The sequence below is a fragment of the Melospiza melodia genome, chromosome 29 (genome assembly GCF_035770615.1).
Source record: "Melospiza melodia melodia isolate bMelMel2 chromosome 29, bMelMel2.pri, whole genome shotgun sequence".
Taxonomy (NCBI): Eukaryota; Metazoa; Chordata; class Aves; order Passeriformes; family Passerellidae; genus Melospiza; species Melospiza melodia.
Window position 1 is genome coordinate 160,325 of NC_086222.1, and position 27,415 is coordinate 187,739.

General features: G+C 44.1%; 2 protein-coding genes across 2 annotated transcripts; one reads left to right on the plus strand and one right to left on the minus strand.

Annotated features, from left to right (window-relative positions):
• DDX6 (DEAD-box helicase 6) lies at positions 1-18,080 on the minus strand. The gene is made up of 14 exons (XM_063178526.1): positions 17,956-18,080; positions 15,549-16,012; positions 14,035-14,098; positions 13,465-13,569; positions 12,061-12,190; positions 11,429-11,575; positions 10,991-11,089; positions 10,345-10,463; positions 9,733-9,861; positions 9,290-9,406; positions 7,709-7,772; positions 6,733-6,834; positions 5,822-6,005; positions 1-4,345 (listed from the first exon to the last, which is right to left on the minus strand). The coding sequence occupies exons 2-13, from the start codon at positions 15,746-15,748 to the stop codon at positions 5,830-5,832; spliced, it is 1,452 nt and encodes a 483-aa protein (XP_063034596.1). The 5' UTR covers positions 15,749-16,012; positions 17,956-18,080; the 3' UTR covers positions 1-4,345; positions 5,822-5,829.
• Positions 18,081-19,647: 1,567 nt separating this feature from the next.
• Positions 19,648-26,760, plus strand: CXCR5 (C-X-C motif chemokine receptor 5). The gene is made up of 2 exons (XM_063178337.1): positions 19,648-19,979; positions 23,601-26,760. Exons 1-2 carry the CDS (start codon positions 19,869-19,871, stop codon positions 24,675-24,677), a joined length of 1,188 nt encoding a protein of 395 aa, XP_063034407.1. The 5' UTR covers positions 19,648-19,868; the 3' UTR covers positions 24,678-26,760.
• The last annotated feature ends 655 nt before the right edge of the window (positions 26,761-27,415 follow it).

The window sequence follows — 27,415 nt, forward strand, 5'->3', positions numbered from 1 at the left end:
TGGGAGTTCCAGGGAGCTTTTATTGAGTTTAATTAACAAAATCAGGATTTTTCCATTCATCTTTTCTGCACTCACAACTCATGAAGCTCTTCACAAGTCAGTGCTGCAACACATACAAAGCCAGAGAAAACACATTCTCAACAAAATCTGAGCTCCACTGGAGAGTTTGCCAATTGCCAATTTAACAGAAAGCCAATTTTCCCCTCCCTCCCTTGACTGTTTTGAAGGACTAGACCATATTGTTTGCTGGTTTACAGTTAGAATAGCAACCCCTTGTCTAGGGTCTACTGGATTATGACACTCCACTTAAATTGCAAATATTTTTTTTCTTGAAATAAAAGTTCCAGTTTCTTTCAATAAGGGGAACAGTGACTATTTTCTTCTCCTGACACCCCTTCCCCAAAATTACTGGTTAAAATACAGCAAGGCTGTATCTTAATAAAGACATCCCTACTCCCATCCCCCCACCCCCCCTCCACTCCTCCCTAACTTGTCTACAGCAGAATTTAACAATGCTTCCACGCAGAGGCATTTTAGCAATGCAGTGATGAACTGAGCAAAGCCTACAGGATAATCTGCCAAAGCCTTCTTGTGATGTTCAGATGCATGCTCTTTGGTCCACAGACCTGGTTGATTACAAAGATAAACTGTGATTCGAAAACCAGAAGTTCACAGCAAGCAGAAAACTCCCTGAAGGAACTACAGTTGCCCAACCTCTACCATGGTAGCTGAACTGCTGGAGTCTCTGGGAACAAAATTCACTTTGTTCTCAGGAAGTAATGACCAGCAGCCACAGCAGCATTATGAAGTTCAGCATCAGGGCAAGAACCACCACAACAGCAGCTCAAGAGATGTGGCATGACAGCTCTGTAACCTCTTACAGAAACTGAGGCAAGACAGCCATCTGCTCAGGTTTGTGTCCTATCAGTCATTTGTAAAGAAAAAAGTGTTTGAAGCATTTTTAAATCCTTGGAGCAGACACCCTCCCCCCCCATCCCAAATAAAAATAAACAGAAGATCAGAATGAGATGATTTGATACCACCATATAACACAACATGAATTCATGTTGAGCTTCCCTGTTCTTACCCACAGAAACAGTCACAGAGGGCAAGGAAAGATGCTCCCATCTCATTCTGGAAATTGAAACATGTATTTGAGACCAACCCACCCCCCTCCCTTTGGGAAAAGGCCTCCAGCAGTTACAGTGCCCACCTGACAGTGGACACCCAGAGACAGGCCTATAGGTTCTCTCAAGGGGCTGAAGATTCCTTCTTCACAGCCATCTCATCCAGTTGTGAAACTCCATTTCAGAGACTCAGAGTGACACTTTCAGACTTCCAACAAAAAAGGAATGCAGAACACATCAGGCCCTCATTCTCATCAATTTTGTCAGAGGAAGTATTTGACCTAGGGCTCATCACTGAAGGTTCTGACTAATCCATCTGTAAAGGCTGATAACCAGCAAAAACTGGAGCTCACAAGAAATCTCAGGAAGCCAAGATTTATACACACTCCTTACTCTTTGGTAGGGAAACTAAACAACCAAGAAAACCCCAAACCAAAATAATCGAAAACAAAAAGGGGAAGGAAAAACAATAAAAAAAAAAACAATAAAAAAAAAAAAAAAAATCCCCCCACACAAAATAAAAACAAAACAAAACAAAAACAAAAAAATCAAAACTAGGATTATCCTAGTCTTCTGGAGCATCTTTCCATTTGCAAGATCGCATCTGTTTGAGATAGCCTACTAGCACCAAAAATAGGCTGCTTCTTCCTTGACAAGAAGCCACCTAAAAATGGTGCCCCCGATAGTTTAGGTAAGTGCCATTCCTCAATGAGAGGCCAATTTTAAAGTAATACTTTCAAAAGTTCTGTGCTTCAAGAGGGACCATCAATGCATGGCACCAGGCTAACCTACCACAAATCCATGCAGAGCACACACACCCGACTTGACATTGCTATCCTGCTCTTGTTACATGTGCATGCCCTGGTGAGATACAAAATTTATTTACATTTTCCTGTCTTTGTTGCATTAAAATGATCCCTCTTCTGTCTGGAAAATCATAAGCTGGCTGCAGTACAGGAGCAAGATTTTACTTTTGGTCAAAGTTACCACCCAGAAGCTCCCACCCCCCACCCCCAAAAAGCACCCCAAAACTGTTTACATTTAGTACCTGCCAGTCAGATATAAGCTATGTGGCTCACAGAGACCAAGCTCTTGAGTTTGTATTCTAGTGCAGCATTTGCTACAATTAAGGAGTCACTGCTGACAAAAAGAAGAAAAACATCCCGAACACAAAGACCTTTCAATCTTGTAAAGTTGTTGTCAGGAGGCACCTGGCTTCTATTTATGATCATCAGGGAAAGGAATGGCTAGTCCACCTTGCAATTCCAAACTATTTTACTCCAATTCAAAAAAAGGGTCAAAATGGGGAGAAATTAAGACAATTAAATCCTGTCTCAGAAGTAAGCAAGCATGGTGTGAGTGCAGCATCTGTATATGCAATAAATGACTGAGCAAAAGGGATTGCATTCACCCAGGTGCCTCCTGACAGTGGTGGTTAACAGGCTAAAAGGGATTTTAAAAAGAGTAATTTTTTGATTTGTCTCACTCCTTTTGCCTGTAGATCAGGCCAAACATCAAGCATGTTGGGAGGGGCACAATTTAAAGCAACACTATTTGACCAGAAAGCACTTTTCAGCAATATACAATGTAAAATGACAGACAGCAACTCATGGCAAACAAGAGCAGTTGGCAAGCAGCTTCCTGCAGCTTCTGACATTAACAGGGGTTTGCCCTTACCTGCTCACAGTTCTGCACAGAGGCCACTCTGGGCAGAAAATGCAGCACTGCAGGAAGTGAATCAATTCCACAAAGCTCCAGAACTATCAGTTTATGCACGCAAACTGGTTTTTTTATGGTCTCTCAAACCCAAATCCACACCTTACGTGTATACTGCTCAGTGACACCCACTGGATTTCCCTCACACCACGGTGGAACACAGGTCATGGACTCCTTCAGAGCTTGTCAAGTTCCTGAAGTTTCTAAAGGGGATAATCAAAGAGCATCTCCCAAAAGGCTGAGCTATGGATTTGGAAGTCTTGGTGCCCCACAAGTGATCTCTTCCATAGGAGCAGTACAGGACTGTTGCTAGCACCAGAGTAAATCCACCCTGACAAGGGACACTTGTGGTGGCCTGCAGTTCACAGAGGTCAGAGAACATCTCATTGTTTAGTGTTGCAGAAAACTGAGCCCCTCTCATCTTTAGCTGCTCCCATAATCAGTCTAATCCCTTTAACCTCAGCAACCTTCATCATAAAAGAAAAAGTTATATATGAACCCAAACAGAAAAAAAAAATCATATTTACAAAGTTTGTACAATATACACATCTGATTTTCTATGGGACACACTGCACCAGAAGAAAGAGGGCCATGGCTCTGAAACAAGTCTACCTATCAAGTGCTGTAACTACCAATGAAGACTCATGGAAACCAGTCTTTAGTGTTCTGCTAGAGCACAGGGCTTTTCTTATGGCTCCTGCAAAGGATCACAGGCTACTCTTTCCTTCTGGAGCTATGATGCTGCACCTAATCAGCCCAGATTTTAGGTTGGTTTCATTTTAAATACAGATATTTACAGTTTGGGTGAACTGTAGATGCATATCAACTCCTCCAATAAAAAAAAAAAATTAAAAAAATTTTAAAAAGTTGGAAAAAAAAAAAGGAGTATTACCAGTAACCAATACATTTCACCTCCCAGCCCTGGGCTTGACTACATGGGAAGGAGGAGAAGGGGAAGAGAGGGGAACTTTGACCTGAAACCAAAAACAGATGTCGATTCCTTGGGCTGTGTTGGAAAGGTGATATTCTGAATGGTCTCATAGCATAAGGCACTTTGCACGAATAAGTAAGAAGCTCTTTAGCTTAAAAAACAGATGAGTAACCAGGGAGAAGTTGAAATGCACTCAGTCAATGGTTAAAGAATTTGAAATAGCAGACAAGCTCGTGTTCATCAAGATTCTTCTCTTTTCAGGGTTTCTCTTCTTCCCTTGCTGACCCTCCCGCCCAAAGAAAACAAAATTTAAAACCAGCAGTTAGTGCAACTAATGTTCAATCAGCACACAGTGCAAACAAGTGGAAAAACAAAAAGACATTCCTCCTTTTATCTTCTTTCTTCATTGCTGCCAAATGTAAAGAGAAAAAAAGGCCGAGTTCTTTTAGTCTTCATAGTTCCGAAATAAAAAGATGAAGAAAAACCCACAAAGAGAAGGGTATCCCCAAAGAAACGATGTGTCACAGATCTGGATCATAGGGCTTCACCTTCTGGCATGTGTAATCAAAGCCTAAAAAAAAAAATGAAACAAAACAACAACAAAACCACCAAAATCAAACCAAACAAACAAAACAACCCCCCCAAAACCCATCAACCAAAAAAAAAAAAAAAAAAGGAAAGAAAAAAACCCAAAACAATCAACCAAAGAAACCCCACAAACAAACAATCCAAAACCAGAAAAAAGGCAGAAAAAACTCAATAAAACAAACAACCACAACACCCTCAGTTAAATCGGTTCTATACAAAACCAGAACACAAAGTGATGAATCACATACAATAACTATGCAACAGCTCTCAAAAGGCAAAGGGCATATTGAACAGCTCAATACCAGCTTCAGCTTTGTAGAAAGAGGTGATGCTAAAGCCCTTCTGTACCTATGGAACATGACTACCTCCTGGTTTTTTGTATTTTAGGAAGCAGCAAACTGCTCGTGGGCAAGGTCCCAGCATTCCCCTTAGGAAGCTGTCCACATTCGTTAACTGTTGCCATCCAAGAGCCTGTTCCACATTCATTACCTGTTTTGTATTCTATTTATTTATAGACATGGAGAAGGTTCAATCATCAAAGCAGAAGCTTTCAAGTCAGCTTGGTATGACTATCTAGGGCTATCCTTGGATGACTTCAAAGAAGGAACCATAGGTTCATTTTAACGCTATCAAGCAGTCTGCTTCTATAGCCACTTTATCATCTTTGGTCATCTGAAAAGAATTTCAGCAGCTTCACTGGTATTATCTTTCTAATTCCTGACCTCTGAGAAGAGTACACACAAGAATGATTTTCAGTCCAGACTGTATGGTGATGGATCTTGCATGACATCTTAACTCAGGTCAGATCATCATCCTGCAGCCAATTTAGCTTGACTGCAGTCCAGGGCAAGTCATCTTCCTATAAAAGGACTTCACTCAGCAGCTTTTCCTGAGACACTGATCAGAGAGGGAGCACTTAGATGAGTCTCCAACAGCGAAACCTCATTTTCTGTTGAAACTACGTAGACGACCTCAAGTGGCAGCAAAGATGAATTACAGCTTCACTCCCTGCTTGAACCTGGTCCTTCTGGTTGGTGAGGTGCTTACTCTTTGGTTGATGCTCTGTTCTCACAGCTATCCATTTTATCTCCTCACCTTTTTGAGGACTACTTTCCTCTCTGCCCCTCATCAATTTCTCATTTCAGCTTACCAATACAGAAAGAGTTCATTAGGCTACTAGTACTCCATCAACCATTCCCCACTCCCTCTTTTCCCCATTTTTTATCTCCTTAGCACATGGTTAGCATTTCAATTAGAACAACTGAAAAATACTCATCCCTCCCCTCCCACCTTCAGCACATCCATGGAATTCCTTGCACTGACATTCTATTTCAAACCCATGTTTTCATATTCAGAGCTTTTTCATCACATCAGTTTCCCTCTTCCCCTGAGGTGACACTGACACATCAACAACATCCCTTCATTCAACACATCACTATTCAGCAAGGCATTTACATACCTGCATGTTTACTGTTTCTCATCTTCTACAGGTTCACTGTGGTATTCTGCCACATACAAGCTCTTGTCGATGTTGCTTGGTATGGGTTTAATTTCAGTTCCCAACTGTTCCTCAATACTTTTCAGGTTGAATCGGTCATCATAGGTGATTAAGTTGATGGCCAGGCCAAGATGACCAAAGCGACCTTGACAAAAAAACAAAAACATACGCCTAAACTGAACAGAGTTAACACAGGGGCGGACAGAAAAAAAATCTGCAGACAGTGAAGTTAGTATCATTCTGTGATGTTAAAAACAATCCAGCCACAGGTGTCTACACCTTTCACATCAGTTTTTGGTAAGGAATTTTGTAGTGCTGTAGGAGTAAAACTCAGGAGGTTCAAAATGCTCTGACCAAAGCTCCAGGATAATCACCAGCAAAAAGTCTTCCAGAGCTCTTGAACAAGCCTCAACTATAAAGTTCAACTACACCAAGTTCCTTTGTTTTTTGCCTTTCTCCAGGGCCTATTCCGCTGATTCCCAGACAGTAGAAACATATCTCAAAACACATGCAGAAGAAAGACACATACATCTCTAGGCTTGAGACACTCTGAAGCTGAGATTTTAGTATAGAATTTTCCCCAACTGCAAACAGGGGCAATAGTAAGTCTCCTGATATAAAAGCAAGATATGCCTCTTTTTTTCCCCCATTAGATTGTTCAGGCCAGTTTCAAGAGAAAAGCCCTTTATTCAGATAATATCCTCAGAGAGGACAGCCATCTGAAATGATACCCAAAAATAAATTTGTCAGAAAAATCAAAGCTACCTAAGGTAATTCTCAAATATAGTAATAAAAAACCAAAAGCCAATTCAAGGCTAAAAAGCATCACAGTCATCAGCAACGTTGTACCTAAAACAGGTTTTTCCTCTCACCTGATCTGCCAATGCGATGAAGATAAGTTTCTGCCAGCTTTGGGAAATCAAAATTTATCACCACATTCACAGCCTGGATATCAATACCTCGGGTAAACAGATCTGAAAGACAATCCAGATCACAAAGGAAGTTAATTTCAATGAGCTCAAACGCTGACAGTGTTTAGGGTGTAAAGATTAACAGTGATTAACATTGCTTCACACTAGTTTCCAAATATAAGCTTTCCTTGTATCAAAGGCAGTTTACATACAATCGTGTTACAGCTTCCTCTTGCTCTGTATACCTTGTAAACATGAATAATGTAAGAAGAAAAACCAAAACCACCAGATCTGCACATCTACACAGAAAAAATAACCACAAAGCTATTTTTTCCACATTACACTATTTCAGAGCAGTTCTTCTCAAGCATCTCTTCACACAGAATTGTGCACTGCCAGTGTCACAACAGACTTGAGACCTGAACTACATTCCATCACCTCAACTACTTCTATTCTGCTTCTAGCGATTTTTGTTAAGATGGCCCAGACATATGTAGTGATAGCAGACACTGCCGATATTGCCATAAATAGGCCATACAACAAAGAACTCAGATCATACACAGGCCAGTCAAAACTACAGAAGAATTTAGAAAAAGTGAGCTATAAACACTTAAAAGAATCACCAAAACGTCATATGACCATAGTCACAGCTGTACAGATATATCACACAGTTTACGACCCAACAACTCAGGGAACCCTCACACGTGAAAGTAAAAACACTATTGCAGTAAAATTATTTGTTGGCTGCACCTTCACAAAAGACAAAATTCCTCATGCCTAAAGGAGTGCTGCACCCTGCTAACATGCAGGCTTGACAAAGACACATCTTACTAAAACATCTTGTTTTGGTTTATTACAGCTAACTGATCTACAATACTGGGATAATGCACTTTCTATCATAAACTTTAGAAACAGGAAAATGTTTAGGAACTCTCACCAGTGCAAACGAGATTGCGGCACAAGCCATTTCGGAAATCATGGAATACACGATTGCGGTGCTCCTGCAAATACATACATATAAACAAAGAGAAACAAAAAACCAAAACCCACAAACCAATCAGCTGTTACTTTTAGGTATATTCCAGTAACTAACACCCAACTTCAATCGCATACATTTCTTCCCCTTGTCGTTAGAGAACAGCTGAGTTGAAACAAGATGCCAGTACAAATTTTGTAGCACTTCTTACCATACATTCTAAAGAACTAACTCTACAGAGTTTTGATCCCATTTCTCAACAAAGGCAATTAACTTACTGTGTTTTAAAACCTCCTATGGTGGCATCAAAACCATCTAAGAAAAGGACTATCTAAAGAAAAAATCACCTGAAATCACATCAAGGAAGTTAAACTGATATTTTGACTGTTCTCTTTCTCCAGCTCCCCCTTGCCAAATTTCAAATGCTTGCCTCACTCCCCCAAAAACTGAAGCTGGTAGTAACTTTCCTTTTCCGGGTAGTAACTTTCCTTTCCTTTAACACAATTAGGGGTGGGATGAATCAGTTATCTGTGAAGACTCTCCTCTCACAAACACCTCACTTTGGGCTACACTAAGATTAAGTACTATCACTGTTGAGTGAAATTTAGAGAGGGAATGAACAAGCTGAAGCATTCTGGAAACTTAGCTGCACTCATCCAAAAAGATCATCTACTGACTGATCAAAAGCATACCAAAATCAAACATCAAGAAACCCACTTCCGTATCTCTCTGTTCTCAGTAACACCACCACTTCTGTTGTTGCCCTATTATTGCTCTGCATCTGCCCCAGCAAACATTGGCACTACCTGTCAGTTGCATGAGCAGCAAGTTATCCTAGTTTACATATAAAATTTTAAAAAAATATTTCAAAGTAAGCCTGTTCTACATGCATCACTTCAGCCTTCTGACATCTTTTAATAGCGTGAAGCTAGAGGAAGTATTGTACAGGAGCTACTGTACAATTAACAGAAACCTCCACACCAGCAGAGCTGCAATGGAATTTTTTACCAGCAACACCACAGCCACAAATGTATGGTTACCATACACTAGCCACAGCTTTCACCAAGAGGTTTCATTCAATCCATCACCTCAACTTCTCAGATTCCCCTGCAGTCACAGTGCAAGATTACTGTTTGCAAAGCCACAGAGGGCACTCAATGGGCTACGTACTGTGGTTTTTGTAATTTAATTCAGGCCCGTTTTCATCTGAGTTAGTTACACTGTGTGCTCTATCCTGGCTCCCCATGCTGCCAAAGCAAGGCAGCAGCACTAAAAACTGTGCCTTCTGGCTGCAGTTTGTGCTTACACTGGGACTAATCACCCCGACATGAAGTAGTAAAATACCAACTGGACACATACACTGAATAGTCCAGAAAGAGAGCTGGGATGGGGGAAGGTTGGCAGTGAGTATCTAAAACCAAAGCTATAGCAAAGCAATACATGTCTCAGTTTATGAAGAACATGCAAATTTAAAGCAAGCATGAGACTTAGTTCAGCTGTTCAGTAAAGCCTGAGGTGGGGTGGAAAAGACTTCATACTCACCTGCCTCATTTTAGCATGGATATAAAAGCAGGAATAGCCCAGCTGGGAGATCTTCTTGGCTAGCAATTCAACCCGTTGAGAGGAGTTGCAGAAAATGATCGACTGGTTAATCTGGAGCTGAACATATAAACAGTATTCTCAGTAAATGCAGCATTTTACTAACAGAGGATCCCAGACACGTCTAAATTCCGTGTAGAAAGAAAGCACAGCAAGTATGCTGCTGGTATTTTACATCAGATATATTTCTGTATAGGAAGGGAAACAATTAAGAAAGTTCTGTAACACAGAGATGCTGGACAAGAAGCATGCATTTTTAGCCTTAGATACATAGCACATTTTGACAAAGAACTTTCATTAGGCTGCTTTTAAAATACTCAGCCTTATTCATGATCCCAAGAGAGAAAAAGCTTCTGGTATGTTCCCAACACAGCCCTGCTCCTTACCCTGGAAAAGAGTGTATTGAGGCAGTGCACTTTCTGACGCTCAGTGACATAGGCATAGTACTGAGTAACTCCCTTCAAGGTCAGCTCCTCCATCAGATTTATCTCATACGGTTTCTGCAAATGGGAATTCTGAAAAATAAAGATATTCATAAAGCAGGCAGATCTACGTGCAAAACAATGTATGCAGTTCCCACTCTACACCACACATAACTTCCTCCAAGGCAAGGATGTACTACTTAGCCACTCACTCTTCATGCTATGCTGAAAACAGGGTGGGTAAATTTTCACAATTACTTATATATCCAAGGTGACTAAGCAGGCCAAACAGGAGCACCCTCCACAAGCAAATCCACACAGATGATGTAACTAATATACAAAGTGGAAAATAGCACCTTATAGGCATACACCTAGCTTCCCAATAATTCAACTGCAGGTCAAAAACTGCTTTCAAACTTCTGTCCTAGACTTAGGCCTAGGCTGATTTAGATTAAACCTGTGAAGTTTAGATGTATTTAAAATACCAAACACTAACAGCTATGCACCACTCATTCACACCCCTCCTGCACAATGTCACCACCATCATCGTACCTACAGGGACACATCTCCACTCACCATGAACTTCTGCACACTCAAAGGAAAAGTGGCTGAGTAGAGCAAAATCTGTCTGTTTTTAGGTAGTGTGAGGATTATGTCTTCCATTATTTGAACAAAATCTTGAGACAGCAACTTATCTGCCTGTAACAACAGAAGTAATAAACAGCAAGTTAAAACAATGGCATAAGATTTTAGCCTTTTGGTAGCTACACATTTGGGGGAAGGAAAAAAAAAACAGTTACCAAGGCTCCTACCAGAGCCATCCAAGAGCTTTCAAACTACTATATTTTCACTCAGAAGCTTATGCTTATGCTATTAGATGTTCATAAGTCAATTTTATATACATTTATATACATGGTAAGCACAGCTGACTCAAACAGAAACCAAAGGAAATGCATTCCTTTGTTGCAGAATAGACTTACTCTATTCTTCAGCATCAGCAAAGACAGGAAAGGCAAATCTTCCTAGGCTGTTTTCTTAGAAGATTTACATGCAAAAAATTCCTACTGTCAAAAGAGTTTCTCAAAAATACTCAGAAATGGAGGAGACCTTACAATGTTTCTAAGCAAGTTTGAATCACTGCTGTGCACCAAAAGGACACTAACTGAGACACATCATTTCTTTAACTTGGTGTTAAAATCCCAGAACATTTAACATAAGCAACTTGCCTCATCCAATACTATCATCTGGACATGCTCAACTTTTGCTACTCCTTTCTTGATGAGATCGAGAATTCTCCCAGGGGTAGCTATCACCACATGCACTGTAAGGTTAGAAGAGAGAGAGGAAAAAAAAAAAAAGAGAGAAACAAAAAAAAAAAAAAAAAAAAAAAAAAACAACAAAAAAACAAAAAAAAAACAAAAAAAAAAAAACAAAAAAAAAAAAACCACAATGTTAAGATTATTAAAACTGTCTTTCCTTCCAGTATTCATGGCCATGTTTCACATGAACACTTTGGAAGAATGACAACAGTATACGAACACCAAACAAGACCCTGTAGTCTGTTCTGTAAACAGGCAAATAGTAACAAGCAGAAATTCCACGACCCCATTGCAAAAGCCACAAAGAAACAACAACCTTAGCATAGCTAAAATGCTCTGACCTGTATCATCAAGTCTCATTATGTCATCTCGCAAATTGGTTCCTCCTGTTGTTGCCATCACTTTGGCACCTCCCATGTGCTTGCTCACTTGGATACAGATTTGACTGACCTGCAGGGCTAGTTCACGGGTGGGAACAATCACCATTGCTAGAAGTTAAAAACATCACTGTGAGTTATTAGTAACACCCTGTATCTTAAAAACTCGTCCTCAGAGGAGACAGAGACTTCATATAAAACAATGAAAAGCACAGTCTAGGAATTCCAGTCCAGGTATCCTGAACAAGACCTAGGAACTGCTTTTGACAAGGCAAATTCCATGCAAGGGTTCTCCAGTCCTTGATGCACCCATTGCACAAGTATCCCAGCCAGCATGCTTGCTTATTATTCCACATTCACTTTCCAGGGCAAGACAGAAAAGTCTACAAGCCTTCTTCTGTTTGAACCTTTTGAAAACAACTGTGGGACTTTGCAAATTACACCTCCCCATCATCACTCCTCATTAGCTTTCTCTGGAAGTACAAGCAGGTAACATAGACTGCCCAATTTCATTAACCAGTTTTAGATTCAAGTCTCTAATGTAGTGACTGACACCATTACCTGGCAACAGCTAAGTGTGATCCACCTCAACTGACCTTGTATATTGTCCTTCTTTAAGTCTAGCCGTTCAAGTAAAGGAATGAGGTAGGCTCCACTCTTGCCTGTTCCATTTTTTGCTCTAGCCAAGATATCCCTACCAGATAAAGCAATGGGGATGCTCTCCTCCTGAAATGCAAGGACAGAAAGTGCATGAGCAATTAATCATAAGTCATGTTTCACTGAAGAGGCTGACTAAATTTGACTCCCCTCACTAACAATACCACATGAAAGCTGACTGTTTCATGACCATTATTGTTATTATTATTATTACTATCCTGGAACTACAAGCATGACAGACTCAGAACAGGAAGAAGTTAAACCCATCAGTAAAGAGCTCCCCAGCACTTCCCACCTAGAAGTCCCTATCTTGCCTGATCATAAGAAAGGGATCAGGTACCACAGGTAAACCCATACTAACACATTAGGAAAAAAGTGAAAAGTTGGGAAAACAAATAGTGAAGAGACAGTGACAGTCACCAGCAAACTCCTCCTAAGGAAAAAGATTCCCCCCTTAATCTGAGCATTAGAACCACCTCAGCCCATGTGATTCCAGCCTCTGTATTTCTGTGATATACTTCTCAAAATCTTCAGCCACCCAAACACAGGCCCCATGTATTTTTAATTTCACTCCCTTTTTCAGCAACATCTAAAGAAATTTCAGCCTTTTGGAAAAGTGCCATAATTAGAATCTCTTTATAAACAAAGCAAGCCATAGTTTTCTCATGCCTTAAAGAGACAAGGTGGTAGAGCTGTGTCAGTGATAAACCTTGAGAGACCCTTTAAAAGGTATTTCAACCTTCCACCCCCTGAAGTTTACACATGAACAGTTCTTAATAGGACAAGCCTTAGAAGTATAAGAAAGATGGAGGTACAGAAAAGTAAACTTGCTAAGATATTATTCTCTCTCTGACAAACTTCATAACTCTTCTTCCACAAGATTACAATAAAAAGAGCCAACACTGCGATAAAGCCATAATCGTATTTTTAACAACTAAAGGTACAGAGCCAACGGTAACTCAGTTTTGGAAAATGTATAGAACAGATCTCTGGAACTACTTATGTGAAAGCACTGTTACTGAACAGAGAATTATCAAATTAACAACTCCAGCGTGAAAAGGAAAATCCAAGTAAAATGTCTCAAAAGTGTAAAGGCAGTCCCATCACTAAGTCACTCAAAGACTGACTTAGTGATTTAGTTGGGGGTTAGAAATTCTTGCTTTTCCCAAGGGAGACCAAGTTCTTTCATTCACAGCTTCAATTTTCCCCAATGGTGGCATAAGTATTGGACATTTAGGCATAAGAACATCTACAGAAGTTAACATCTACAGAAGTTAACATCTACAGAAGTTAACATCTACAGAAGTTAAAAGCAGCATCTAAGTAGTCAGTTTGAAAACAACCTGAATAGGAGATGGTTTTTCCCAGCCCATTTCAAAAATTCCCATCAGCAACTCCCGTTTCAAACAGTAATCTTCAAACTCATTTCCTTTTGTGGAGGTCACGTCCTGAATAATAAAAAAAAAAAAAAAAAGCACATCCATAAGATCAGGTCATACAACCTACAGCTGTTAATTTGATCTGTACAGGAAGACCACAAATTACTACACAAGAGTTCCCATTAAGTCATGCAACACCCTAGAGCGGCAAAGGAAACATTGGCTTTCTCAGAGCCAAACACAGCTTCTGAGTGTATACAGTGACACCTTCCCATCTGCCTCACATGAAGCAGAGGCTGCCTGTGTCATGTTATAATACTAATAAATTAAGAAATCCACAGTGAACACCATTTCTGAGCTTTCCAAGAACAGCACAGCATCACTCACAAGCAGTTGAGAGAACAAATTAATTCCTTATTTAAAACAGCAGGAGCTGAACTACTTTTCAGCCTTCACTCAGGACAGTATTTTACCACTGCAATCTCTCCCACCAGTTTTATTTAATATTTATACCTACAATTCAATTATCCTTACCGAAGTTTTGATTCTCAAATCCTTTGGAGGGAGTTTTAAAGTCTTCTTCCAGTCATCACCAGGTCTATAGCAAAATAAAATGAAAACAAATTTTTAAATACGAATACTTTGATTTTGCACTTTTTTTTTCTTAGATATAGTGATGAACATATAATATTTTCACCTCCTCAAAGCTAAAAGTGCCTACACATATGAGCTCACGTCTTCTCTGAGCTAAGCAGGATGTAACAGGCAAAAAACTGTAAACAGACAAAATCACCTGTCTGCCAAATAAGTCTGAGAAATCTTTGTCCAGTCATGATTCAGGTCCCATTTTTACGGCACTGAATCAAACAACAGAACACATATAAAACTGAGCACTTACTTAGTCACATAACAGAAACTGGCTATAATAAACCCACACAACAATATTTCATGACTTAAAAAGAAAAAATCTCTTGCCCAAGGAAGATCCATTCTTAACCCTCAAGTAAGGTGAAAAGGTAAAAAACGCTTCTGGTGAAAAAACTTAGTAAGCAATCACTCCACTTGTTGACCAAACTTCGTTTTCTCTCCGTGAGATTTAGATACCCATCCTCTCTTGAAAGTCACTGTAGAGTGAGAGAAAGTCTTTCTTGTTACCAGCCCCAGGAAGTTATGCGTGAATTGTGATGAGTTTAATTCGCAACATTCATTAGAGTAACCACATAATACGTTTTTAAAAAAGAGGAGGAGGGAGGAGGTTAGGCAGATTTTAAGAACCTGAGTGTTCCATCACACTTTCTCTGAGGAGAGCTAGCACTTCCTTCACAAATAATTAACAAAATAAAATAAAAACCAGTGCTGTTCAGGAGGGGGAGGATCCATGGGGGGGAAAAAAAAAAAACCAAAAAAATACAAAAAAGGAAAGGAACACATCACCATACCATCCAAGTATTTCACACCTTTTAGAAATTCCAACCAGCACACTTCCAAAACTAGCTGGATGGGGAGCAGGATATCACAGTGGGACTGTATCCTCTCAGCTCAGCCTTTGATAAATTAAAGCCAGAGCATTACAATGAGAAGATCAGGTACTACTATTTCAGATCAGTGACAAAAGATAAATTACTTTAAAGCATTTCTCACCACGGGAAAGAACTGCAACAAACTGAAAGGCATAAACAATTAGACTGAGACCAGGTGGCATTTCCTCCTCAGTCTTAAATGTCAGTTCAGTTCCATTTCACTCCTATACTTCCCTCTTGCACCACTTCCAACAAGCAAAAAACACAGGATTCTAAAGCTAGGCTACCTCTGACAGTGGCTCACACTCAGAAAAGCACAGCATCAAATTGGATTTTCACAATAGTAACTGTTGGAGAGAAGCTTGCACATGGAAATACAGCTTTTTCGTAATGTACACGACAGGACACTTCTAACCACCCATGCGACAAAATAACAGAAGACAGCATTTTCCAAGGGGGAATCCAAGAATGCTTTCCCATACATAACTTTTAAACATTCCTTTCACGGCAGCCGATACAAATACTTACTTAATAGCGGTGGTCATACTCTGTGCTTGCTGTTGAGTGCCATTATTGATTGTGTTGGCATTTTTCAGCTGGTTCATCTGTTGCTGAGTTTGTGTGCCTCCACCTCCTGGGCCCCCGCTGGGTTTTACAGGGCCTCTCAACTGCCCATTCTGACTGGATAGACCCATTATAACAGGGTTCTCTGTTCTGGCCGTGCTCATGCTTTTATCTTTAAAGATGTCTTTTTAGACTTCAAAACTTTGAAAGTCAGTACAGAAACTGTAATAACAGTTTATTAGACTCTCCAAAATGAAGAGATAAATAAGTCTTGCTCAATATATGAGTCCTTTATTGCAATGCAGGCAAGCACCTGTAAGTCACTCAAAAGTAAAGCAGTAACTTGCTCTGATGCACTGTGGAACAACTTTTTTTTAAAAAAAGCCCTCTACTGAAGTTCAGTTATATCACAATTCACTTGCTTCAATCTGAAAGAGAAGCAGACAATAACAATTAGTATGTGGATTTTTGTCTATGCAAATCACATCAGTGTACTCTTGTATTTTAGAAAAATTTCTTCCCAGGCAGTGTGCAACAACAGCACTTGCTTTTTTGTTTCCTCAGTGATAATTATAAAGACATGCATCAAACTTTTTTTTGCCTTTCTAGAAAGTGTTGCCTAACATCTTTAGACACCAAAGGAAACTTCCCTTAATAGTTGTACTTTCAGCGACCTTCCACTACCTATCCCCTCACATAAAGTAACCATTAAGTGTATCAATTGCTTTGACGACTCTTCAATTCCCCCACTTCCAGGATGCAGCCAACCAGCCCAAAAACATGAAAAATATTATGCATAAGTTTGTGACAAGAAGCAAGACTATCACAGGGAGTGGACATTCCAGTTAGAACTGACAAAACCCTTACATTACACTGATTGCCCTGTTCAGTTTGAATGGGAAATATAGATTATGTAAACCCAAAACAACAGCTTACACTCCTCCAACCCAAAATGCTAGCTCAACCAGCTTACCCCCAGTTTTCAACCGGGTATTGATTTAAGGCGATTCAGAAGAGGGATGAAACACCATTATGCTGAATTGAGAGCAGCTGCCTCTTTGAGTCGGAGTGACTGAGCTTGAACTGAGGCAGTAACACTGCTGGTCAGGCAGCTTCCTGCTTGTGATCTTACCTTCCTGCTGTCAGCGACAACTTATGTGGTTCTTGGAAGATAACATTTCATACACATGACTTAATATTGACTCTGTATGTAACAAAAAGGTTGCAAAACTGTGGAAAGACAATTCAAAGTCTGCCCCTTACATAAAGCAAGCATGGATCAAAGCTAAAGACTCCTTACAATGGTACCAGGGAGACAAAATGTCCCTAGTCCAAAATCTGTTGAAACAAAACCTTTTGGCTCGCCTTGAGCATCCGCATCTTGGGAAAACACAAAGGGAAGACCAGAAGACTACTGCTTCCTAACCCCGGCATTCACAACAAAACGCATGTTGTCCCAGTGAATAAAAAGGCACATTGAAGAGAGCATTTCAAGAGAGTGGAAAAGGAATTCAGACTTCTCAGCTGTTTTAAGGTGTGTCAGTGCTGGCTTTCAGCAAAATTTTAAAGTTTGCGATACTAGGATTTTCTGCTAGTTAACTTTCAAGGCATCTTCGAAAAGGTATTTCTCTTGCCCATTAACTTCGTAAAAACCAGAGAAGTTACGAAGGTAGCCAGAGACGCCAATGAGACCCGACTGCTAACGCCGAGAAGTTCTCCAACAGCATAGGAAATGAAACCTCTGTCCCTTATGCCCACACGCTCGTAATTATCCTTTAGAAGAACACAAGTTTAAAAAAAACCCGCAAGTCTCACGGAACCGAAAAAAATCTCCCTGTTCCGACAAAAGAGACGCCACCATTTCGCAAACCAGCGGACTGAAAAAAAAAAAGGCCTCCATCGCATATCTCTACTCTCCGGGCGCGGGCGGGCGGCCGGGGCATCAGCTCCGGACCTTTTCCTTTCCATCGGCTGGGCCCGGCACAAAGGGAGCCCTCGAGGTGCTCAGTGTGCCCGGTGAGCCCGGGCCGCAGTGTGGAGCCCCGGGGCAGAGCGGTGGGCCCGGCGCCGCCCGCCGATCGCAGCTGCGCCACACCAACACCGCCAGCCCGCGAACAATGGCGCGGCCGCAGTTTGCGGCCTGAGCCGGCGGGGAGCGAGAGCTGCTCGGGGCCCGCCCCGCCCCCGCGGTCCCTCGGTCCCGCCGCTCCCGGGGAGCCCAGGCCCGATCCAGCCGTCCCCGCCCCGCCCGCGGCGCCGCCAGGCCCCGCTCAGGCCCGCGCTCTCGCCGCAGGCCGCGACGCGCGGCCCGCCAGCAGCGGCCCCCTCGCCCTGCTCCCACGGAGCCATGCCCACCCTGGCCCGTCCTCACCGCCACCAGCCGCGCTCCCCCTCGCCCAGGTACAAAATCCTCTCGCTCCCCCGGTGCCTTGTTATGGCGACTCGACGCTCCAAGATGGCGGCTTCCTCCTTCCTCCTGTGCGCCCTCCCCCTCCCGGCGGGCGGCACTGGCCCGCCCCACACGCACACGTGCACACGTACGCACGTACGTACGTACGTTTGGCGTTCGGCGTGCGCCACGCGTCGCGTCGCGTCACGTCCCGCCCAGCGTGCGGTACCCGCGTGATCGCGCTGGCCGCTCGCGCTGCTCCCTCAGACCTGCCCCTCCCCTTTGAACCTGGAAACGTAACGGGGCTTCGCTATGTGCCCGTTAAAACAACACAAACGTAAGAATGAGGGACGGAGCCACAGCTGTAGGAGTCGTAACCGCCGATCGTGGCAGGCTGGGGATTGGCATTTGTTTTTAGACCGGTGTTACTTAGACGTGGATTTTGACAAAGCGAGACACAATGGGAGTGTAATCTTAGTAGTTACTGCTTTGCAGACGATTTTTTCTTCAAATGTTTTTTTCCAAAATACAGGGTTCTCTGTTCTGGCCGTGCTCATGCTTTTATCTTTAAAGATGTCTTTTTAGACTTCAAAATGATGCAAAAGGACAAGAACATTCCCGGTTTTATCTAGTTCCTCACATCTACATCTGTCTCTAGGTGGTTGTTTTTCCACCCTCAGCAGCAAAAGCACAAGCTCCGCCCTCCAGTTGTAGCTGTTTGAGAACATCCTTCCTGACCTCTCTGTCTCCCGGGCCCAGTGATCTCCCACTCCCCTTACCCCTCAGCTCTTGCAGCACAGGGCTTGCTCAATCTGTGTTCTCCCTGTCAGTGAGGCACAGTGGGAGCTCCCTACGGCCTCCCTCCGGTTTTGCTGCTCTCCATCCTCTCAGGTGAAACTGCCCAGAAGCTGATGAGCACGTGCAGGTGGACACAGAAGTCCTCACGGCAGGGGAGGACAGCGACATCCTCGGGGCAGCAGGTGCCCAACAAGTCGGGATCTAAGAAACACGAGTGATTGTAATCCAGCAGTGCTCACAAGAATAACACCACCTCCTCCTTCACCAGTCCAAAGTCCCACCAGAGTCCTTGCTAGTAGAGAGGCCTTAATGCAGCTGTATCTAGACAAGAGGAGGACAAGAACTCTGCTTGTCAAACCAGCTCAGCTGCTTGCACAGAAAAAGCTTTCTGCCAAAACGCCAGCTGCAATGCTGACTAAGACCGGGGCATTCTCACTGTGAGTCTGTTGCTGTGACATCACTGAACAAAATGCCCGTTTCCCTGAACAGAGAAAATCTTGATTTTACATCCTGATTCTCCTTTGTTACCCTTGTGAAGTCAAGCTGCCCAGCCCCTGCTAGCCCTGCTCTAGACTTGCAGTGTGGCTGCCGAGGCCTTGCTTTCCTGTGCAAGCCACCTCACACTTCCCCAAGCCCAGACAAAGGGTGAAGCAGCAGAAGGAGCAGAAGACAACTACAAGTCAATGGGGTTAAAGCAGCCAGGAGGACCCCAAGGCAGAGGGTGATGATCATACAGACCATACCCATGCTTCAAAGTCCTGCACAGCTCCAGAGCAGTGCCTGGATCCAGGAGGTTTCTGGTAAGGGTGGTCCTTAGCACAGACCTTTTCAAAGCCTTTCAGACCACCTGTAACAAGGACTGCTGTGGGCAAGAAGGTTTCCAGGGAAGACCTAAAGATGTTCTGGATCTTCTGCAGTATAGACCAAATGAATATGGACTCTTAAAACTATACTTTAAAGGTCAACTTACAGCACTAGTAAAAAGATGATAAAGCTAGATGTTAATCTTTACATCAATCAGGTCACTCTATGCCTGGAGCTCATTTGCCTTGCAAATACTCTATTGTTACATTCTGTGCCCCTCTCCGCTCACTTAAATGATTAACTCCACCCCAGAAAAGAACTTTGTTGCAATATCCGGAGGAGAGAAGGATCGTGCCCCTCAAACCATGGGGCCTGTCAGCTACTCCTCAGAGACCTATGACTTGGTGAGTTGGGCCTGGCTTTGCTTGATAACAGGGATGGCAGAGCTGGGGCGGGCTGAAAGGCCAGGTTTCTGGCCATCCATCTTCTAACCCTCCTGTTGGCAGAGGCAGAGCTTGAGCCGTTTCTTATGCCAGTGTAATCAGTCCTTCCATCCCTTAAGTCCAGACTTGATCACAAGCTGTTGCTTGCAGAGAGCTGGCGTAGTGTGGCTACAGCCAACTGGGATCCAGGGATGGTGGTATTCTGCTGGGGAAAGCTACCAGGACCTGTACTGGCAAGCACTAAACCCAAGTACTGTCCTTGCATGAGGACACAAACCAGAGGCTCTGCAAAGGGCCAGGTGACTCACCTGGAGAGTGAGGCTCCAGCAGTCCTATCCTGTGCTGCCAGCCTCTCCCAGCTTCTACTGCCTGCTGCCCTGCTGTCTGCACAGCCATTAGACCGATGTGGGCATGAAACACTTATTCTGAGCCAGGCACCTTTTGCACCAGGCTTCAGTGGTACAAATGACTGTGCACACAGTGTGCAAAGCCCTGTACACCTTATTTGGTCTCCTTTGACAACTGGAATACCCAAGCAAACCCAGTCTTCTCTCTCCATGTGGGAAAACCCTTGGTATGACCACCCTGCTTGCTTGCTCCATGTACCAGCTTCCATACATATGGCTCCACATACGTACAGGCTCCACATACACTCTGCTGAAAGGGGAACACGCAGTATATTTACAAGAGAGGACTTTTAAAGACTGAAAGATAAATTGCAAGTACTACTTCTAAGAGGGAGTGATGACACTAGGTATTCTACTTCATAGTTCTCTTCCCAGCCTTTACAAGTGAAAAAGAGCAGCTGCACCTTATAGAGTATGCTGTGCTATCCAATGGCAAGGACACAGCGGCATTATCATTGCCCTGGTTTTCAAATATTGCATCTCAGAATTTATTTTTTTACTACAGTGGCTCCCTGCAGCAGAGCTCAGGATTAGTTATTCCAAAAAAGAGAAATGTTGGATTCAATTGTTACCAAATGTTCTGTTCCTCCTTTTTTCCTACACACGGGGAAGAGCAAGCCCTACCCTTCATGCAGAAGACCTGTACAAAGGTCCCTCTGCATGCTCACTGTTGACTTATCCCATCCCTGATCAGGCAGCCACCCACTTCCAGTCCTAGAATTGCAGCAGAGTTCCCAGAACCCTCAGCTTGACATATTCAGTGCATCTCCTGCAGCTCTGGTCCCTGCCCTTCCTGTCTCAGCCCAGACTCTGATTTTTCATCTTCTTTTATTTGTCTTCAACTCATCTCTGTCCACTCCTACTCCTCTGTGTTGCTCTGCTTAGAGGTGCAGGCAAGAACGATTCAAACACAGCTCCACATAAGCTTCCCCTACCCACAACGAGTGGTTTACAGTAAGAGCCCTCTTTACCTGCTCCCCGTCAGCAATCAGATGGTGTCTGATAGTGGCACTCAGCCTCTGCACTTCCGGCTCCAAATACCAGGTGATGCTGGAAACTTGAACACCAGCCAAGCTGCCCATCCACTGCCATCAATGGTGCTGGCATGGCTCCAAGGGAGGACTGACACTCCAGCCAGCAAACCCTGCTATTTTCCATAATTTCATTTTTCCCTTCAAAGCTTCTTCCCTTCAAAGTCCAACCTCTCCCCAGTGAAATTTCCCATTCCAACATACCATCTGTTTGGGGTTTTCAGCACAGTCACCTGCACTGCCTGAGCAGCCTGGTTTGGTCACTACACCAAAATGCAAAGGTTTTTAGGTTGTTTTGCTTTTAATCAGAGAGGTTCAAGGATCTGGCCTTGACCAACACATCACAGATTTCTGTGTGTGTTGTTAACTCCTCTTGAAAGGTCCAGGTCCAGAATAGGCAGGAAATACTTTCAAGCTGGGTAGGAAAATAACTGGGAGGGATTTCTTAAGGCCCAAAATCATACCCTAAATCAGAAAAATAAAAAGTTCTTTAGTAATACAAAATGCTTCTCACCAAAGGCTTGCAGCCCCACAGTTAGATTAGCAAGAGCTGGGCAGGGTTATTCCACACTTTTCCCAAGGACTCATTCCCTTGGGAAACTGGAGTGCTCCTGGGGAGTGGACCCTCCTACCATCCACTGCTTGGAGACTGCCTGTATCTGCAGTCTGCTCTACAAGTTTGGTAATTCCCCATAGACTTATGCCCCATCAGCATGCCCAGGCTTCTTCTGGTAGCATGCAGGTAGTTTCAGTAGCAGAGGAGTTTAGATAAGCCCCCACAGTCATGTGAGATTCACCCAGTGCATTACCCAGGGAAAGCTGCCTGAGAGAGAAGAAACATAAATCACCCTTCCTTAGTTAGGTACCACTCCAGGCTGGTCACAGCTTTGTAGCTTTGTAGCCCCTTGGGTGAGCAAAAACCCCCAAAATCAGGTCTAAAACTGCGTAAAGCAGGGCTGGTATTTTTAGACAGGAACTTTAGCTGATGAGGGAAGGAGCAGCAGGTGCAAACTGCTGCAGCTGGCAGTGAAAGGTATGAAAGCATTAGCAGAGACTTCCGCTGTGGTCAACACTGAAGTCTCAACATAGGTCTCCAGAGAGGGTGTGGGTGGGGGACCTCAGGGTGACTGCTGCTGAGCTCTTCCCAGTTGTCACTAATATTCATATTGCCACAAGCCTCCTCCACTGCTCTCTGTTGTGCAAGGCCAGCTGAAGCATGACCACCATCCAGGGAGCCCAACAACAACTCAAGACTTGCCCTCAGCTTCAGCTTGAATTTAGGCTGGTCAAGAAGATACAGCAAACCAAGGGCAAGTCACATCTGCAGCAGCTCTACTGCACTTCCCTTACTGGATATCAGTCTGGGGTCTGAGTGGTGTTTTTCCTTCCCTTTCCTGCTCTGACTGCAATTAATTCAGAACTGAAAGCTTTATCAACAGATCCCTCTCTCCATCATCTATTCCTGTAGCTATGGCACCACAGCACCTCAGAGGCTTTCCTCCCATTGTGTTGAGCACTTGCCGCACACCTTCCTCCAAGTGTGTGGGAAGTGATCTCAAAGGCCAGCTGCTGCTGACCCCACCTCACCTTGCTCTTTTATAGGCAGCTCTCAGGCCTCTGAGGATGAGAAGAAGGGGCCAGGTTCACTGCACAGAATTTGAGGTACAGATGTGCTGTGTGGTGAATCCTACCACCTTCATACCTGACAGCAGGCAGGCAGGACAGGAGTGGTCCATATAAGAAGTGGGTGGGAAAAATGAGGAAAGCTGGTAGAGGAGGGTTCCATTCTATGTGAGAAAGCAAAATTCGCCAGCAGCTAACTTGGCAAGAACCAGAAGGTGAAACTGATCATCTGATTGGACACCAAAACATCCCCAAATACTCCAGTTAAAGATTATAGACTGAGCAGCCCTCACTGTCACAGATGGAGAAAACCCTCTCCACCTGCTGCTGCACCTCTTGGCAGTAGAGGAGTCTCCAACACAAGAGGGGCCTCATCACACTGCAGACAGCATCTCCTCCTGATGCAGGTGGGCTGCAGGACATGGGGGTGCTGTGCTCTAGGTCTGCCAGGTGCAGCTGGGAGACTGGGTTCTTGTGTTGAGAAACTCCCCTCCATTAACAAGACTCTCTCTGTTCCCCAGAGCCAGGTGGAGCTGAGTGGTTACTATGAAGCTGAGAACACCACCCCTTCTTTGGAGGGCTACTTCTGCTTCAACCCAGCCTCATCTGTGGTTGGCAACCAGGGAGACCCCTTCAGAAAGGTCTTCATGCCCCTCATCTATCTGCTGATGTTTGTGTTGGGGACTCTGGGCAATGCTCTGGTCCTGGTCATTTTAGAGAGGTTCAAGCGGTCTCGTACCACCACAGAAAGCTTCCTTTTCCACCTCACCCTCGCCAACCTAGCACTGTTGCTCACCTTCCCATTCAGTGTGGTGGAGAGCCTGGCTGGGTGGGTATTTGGGAGGCTCCTCTGTAAGATACTCAGTGCTGTCCACAAGATCAATTTCTACTGCAGTAGCATGCTGCTGGGGTGCATCGCAGTGGACCGTTACCTGGCCATCGTCTATGCAATCCACACCTACCGCAAACGCAGAGCTCGCTCCATCCACCTCACCTGCATGGCTGTCTGGCTCTGCTCATTGCTTCTGACTTTACCTGATCTCGTCTTCATGGAAGTCTGGACGGATGACAGCAACCGCAGCATTTGCTATTTTCCAGAAGTTGGGATTGATGGAAACAATGCATGGCTGGCAACTCGCTTCCTCTACCACACTGTGGGCTTCTTTGTGCCTCTGCTGGTCATGTGTTACTGCTACATGGCCATCATCCGGGCACTGTGTCAGTCCCAGCGCCTGCAGAGGCAAAAAGCTGTCCGTGTGGCCATCCTGGTCACAGGCATCTTCCTCCTGTGCTGGAGCCCATACCACATTGTCATCTTCCTGAACACACTTACCAAGCTAGAAGCCTTCACCAAGAACTGCCTCCTGGAAGACCAACTGGACACAGCCATCATGGTGACAGAGGCCATTGGCTTCACACACTGCTGCCTCAACCCCATCCTCTACGCTTTTATTGGGGTCAAGTTCCGTAATGACTTCTTCCGGATCCTGCAGGAGCTTGGCTGCATAAGCCAGGAGACTCTGCAAGAGATCCTGGAGGTGACAAGGAAGGGTAGTGGGATAGAGTCTGACAACATCACCTCCATCTCCACTTTCTAGCTGGGAAAGGCTGCCTGCGGGGAAGAACTGGCCTGGGTCTTTCCTTCCCAGTGGCACACTTGCTGTGGTCTCAATTGCAAGTTTCACAAGCATCCCCACAACTTTCTTCACTCCTCAGGAAACAGGTCCAATACACCCAAATCTCATCAGACACCTTGCTTGGCTCTTCCTGATTCTCAAACTTGTAGAGACCCATCTGGCAACTGTTGGTGAATGCTGGATGTCTGATGGTCACTCTTGTGGAGCTGGATGAAGATGATCACTTAAGTGGGTTGAAGCTGACATTCTCACCTCTCCCTTGAAAAATGGACTGCAGGCATCTTGTGCACAAAGCCAGGCACAGGACTGGGTTGCCAGGGTTAAGGAAAAATGTGCAGCCAAGTAAATGAGTCATGTCAGTAAACAGGTCTCCATTTCACTAGCTAAGGTTGGTACACATGTGCTCAAGGGAAGCCGTGGGACTCAGTGGCCATCGCAACTGGAGAGATGCAGGTAGGACTGATGGGGGCTGCAAAGCTCAATCCAATAGCATGGGTGTACAGTGCTGGACACTCTTTGACTGCAACATTGTCCTCCTGCTGCATAACATCCCCCCAGCCCGCCACAACACCCTCATCTTCCCAACACAGCTCATGCCAGGAGGTCCTCCCACAGACTGAAAGATTTGACTGTCACAGACTCCTTTCCTGACACCAGTTGCGTCCTTCCCCACTCATTTGATCTGTTTTACTCCTGTTATGATCTTCTGTGAGCGGCTGCTGAACTAAATGCCTGACTATGCAAAAGTTTTCCTTTAAGGAGGAACACTGTCTGAGGAGATGGCTTCTGTCTTGTGAGCGCACACAGGGGAGAGAAACCACACAGCCTTGTAAAGCTGATAGTATAACATTTTTTTTTTTTTTGGCAGCTAGTTGTATGGCTATTTATGGGTTCTGAGAGCAAGGAGACCCACTGCCCCAGAGTAAGGGAAAGTCTTCTTTGTTTCTAGCAAGGCTAGAGGAAATGTGACATTTTGCTTTGCACTATGCTTTCTGTTAGTTTTCCTCCACCTGCACCTACAGGGCTTTCAGAGATTAACTGCATCCAGATGTACAGAGGGACAGACCTGGGTGGTCATCTTGCCCTGAACTGCAAGTATGCAGAAACTGCTCAGATCAGGGCAGCTTGATGATAATTTGCTTCAAAGTAAGAGCTGCAGCTTTCCCCATCATTAATTCTTGCACCACAAGCTGGTGTGTGGGGAAGCCCCAGCGGACTCAAAACAGCTTGCTGCTGCCTAGGAGGTCTTGTCACAGTTTAACATGGCAGCGGGCCCACAATACTGCTCCATGACGTTTCTGTTCCTAAAGAGTACTGTGGCCTGAACTGTAGGAGAGCCATACATACCAATGTCACCCTCCTCACATGCACACTTTAAAATCTCCTCTACCCTTCACCTCACATTTTAAGCAATGTCGAAACAATATTAGTTCTCCTGTGGCAACAGGAATTTTATGCTAACCTCACTTCTGAAGTTCATCCCAGTAGCAGACGGCTCAGTCCCAGGTGAACTTCACAGTACTCACTCAAGGGCCCTGCTAAAAAGACCAGTCAGTATGGAAGGGGCCACATTACCTCAGCCTGACTCAGGCAGAGATCTCAATAGCTTGATCTCACATTGTGACTTGAGGAGAAAACTCATCTAGTATAAGGCAGTCCTCCATTTCCTGCAGCACCACATCTTCAAAGATGAAACTTTCAAGTAATGGCAGCTGTGGTTGTTCAGGCACATACATGCAGCAGAGAAGGGCAAGTCTCTTAAGCCTGCAAAGGTGTTCTCCACGCTTGTACCAGTGAGAAAACCCATTGCAGAAGCATTGTAAACACCTCCCCAGTAGGTTATGGTGACAACTGTGTTTCTATATGAAAATGTTATTGAAAAAAATAACAAAGTATTCAATAATGATAAAAATATTTACAGTGGTCACAAAGTAAAAAGAAAATCTGCACTCAAATGAGAGTGAACAGACTACACATCTGTTGTTACTATAGCTTTTTGCACTGGTATGTACAAACCTTTAGGAAGTTTTGAGGTAAGCTGTAATAAACAGGTGAATAAAACATCAGTCTTCTCATGTGTAGTGCTTGTAAGCATTTGTCTGTAACTGTGTCACTCTATTCAAGGGAGACGCATCAGAAAGGACTAAGTGGGCAGATGGCACCTTTCTGACAAGCTTTGCTCGAAGAGCTTAGAGGAGCACCTTGCTCAGATTCCCCTTCACCAGTGCTGCAGAAGGCTCTGCTGTGTTCAGAGTCAGTCCAGACTTGCATTACCTCTCTGCTTTACAGAGCCTCTTCCACTAACCGCAGCACCTTCTGCCTCAGTTTTACAGCAGCTGCTAACCTGACTGGAAAACTGCCCTTACACCTGTATTTGGCCCACACAGCCTGGGAATGGCTTGGCTCAGAGCTGGCAGACCTTCCCCAAAGAGTTGCCATTGTTCCTCCCATAGCTGCCTGCAGCCAGCCTGCTGAATGTGGGTAAGAAGAAAGCAAGAGGAACTTTCCTTCACTGCATAGGAAGCTCTGCTTTCCACTCAGCAAAATCCTTACTGTCTCCTCAAAGGTTGTCACGACACCTTGCCCCAGAGTGGGCTTGTCATGGCTGTCACGACACCTTGCCCCAGAGTGGGCTTCCCTGCTAAGTACTCACACTGCCAAAGCCACCACTGCAGCCCTCGGACAGACCTTCATCCTCC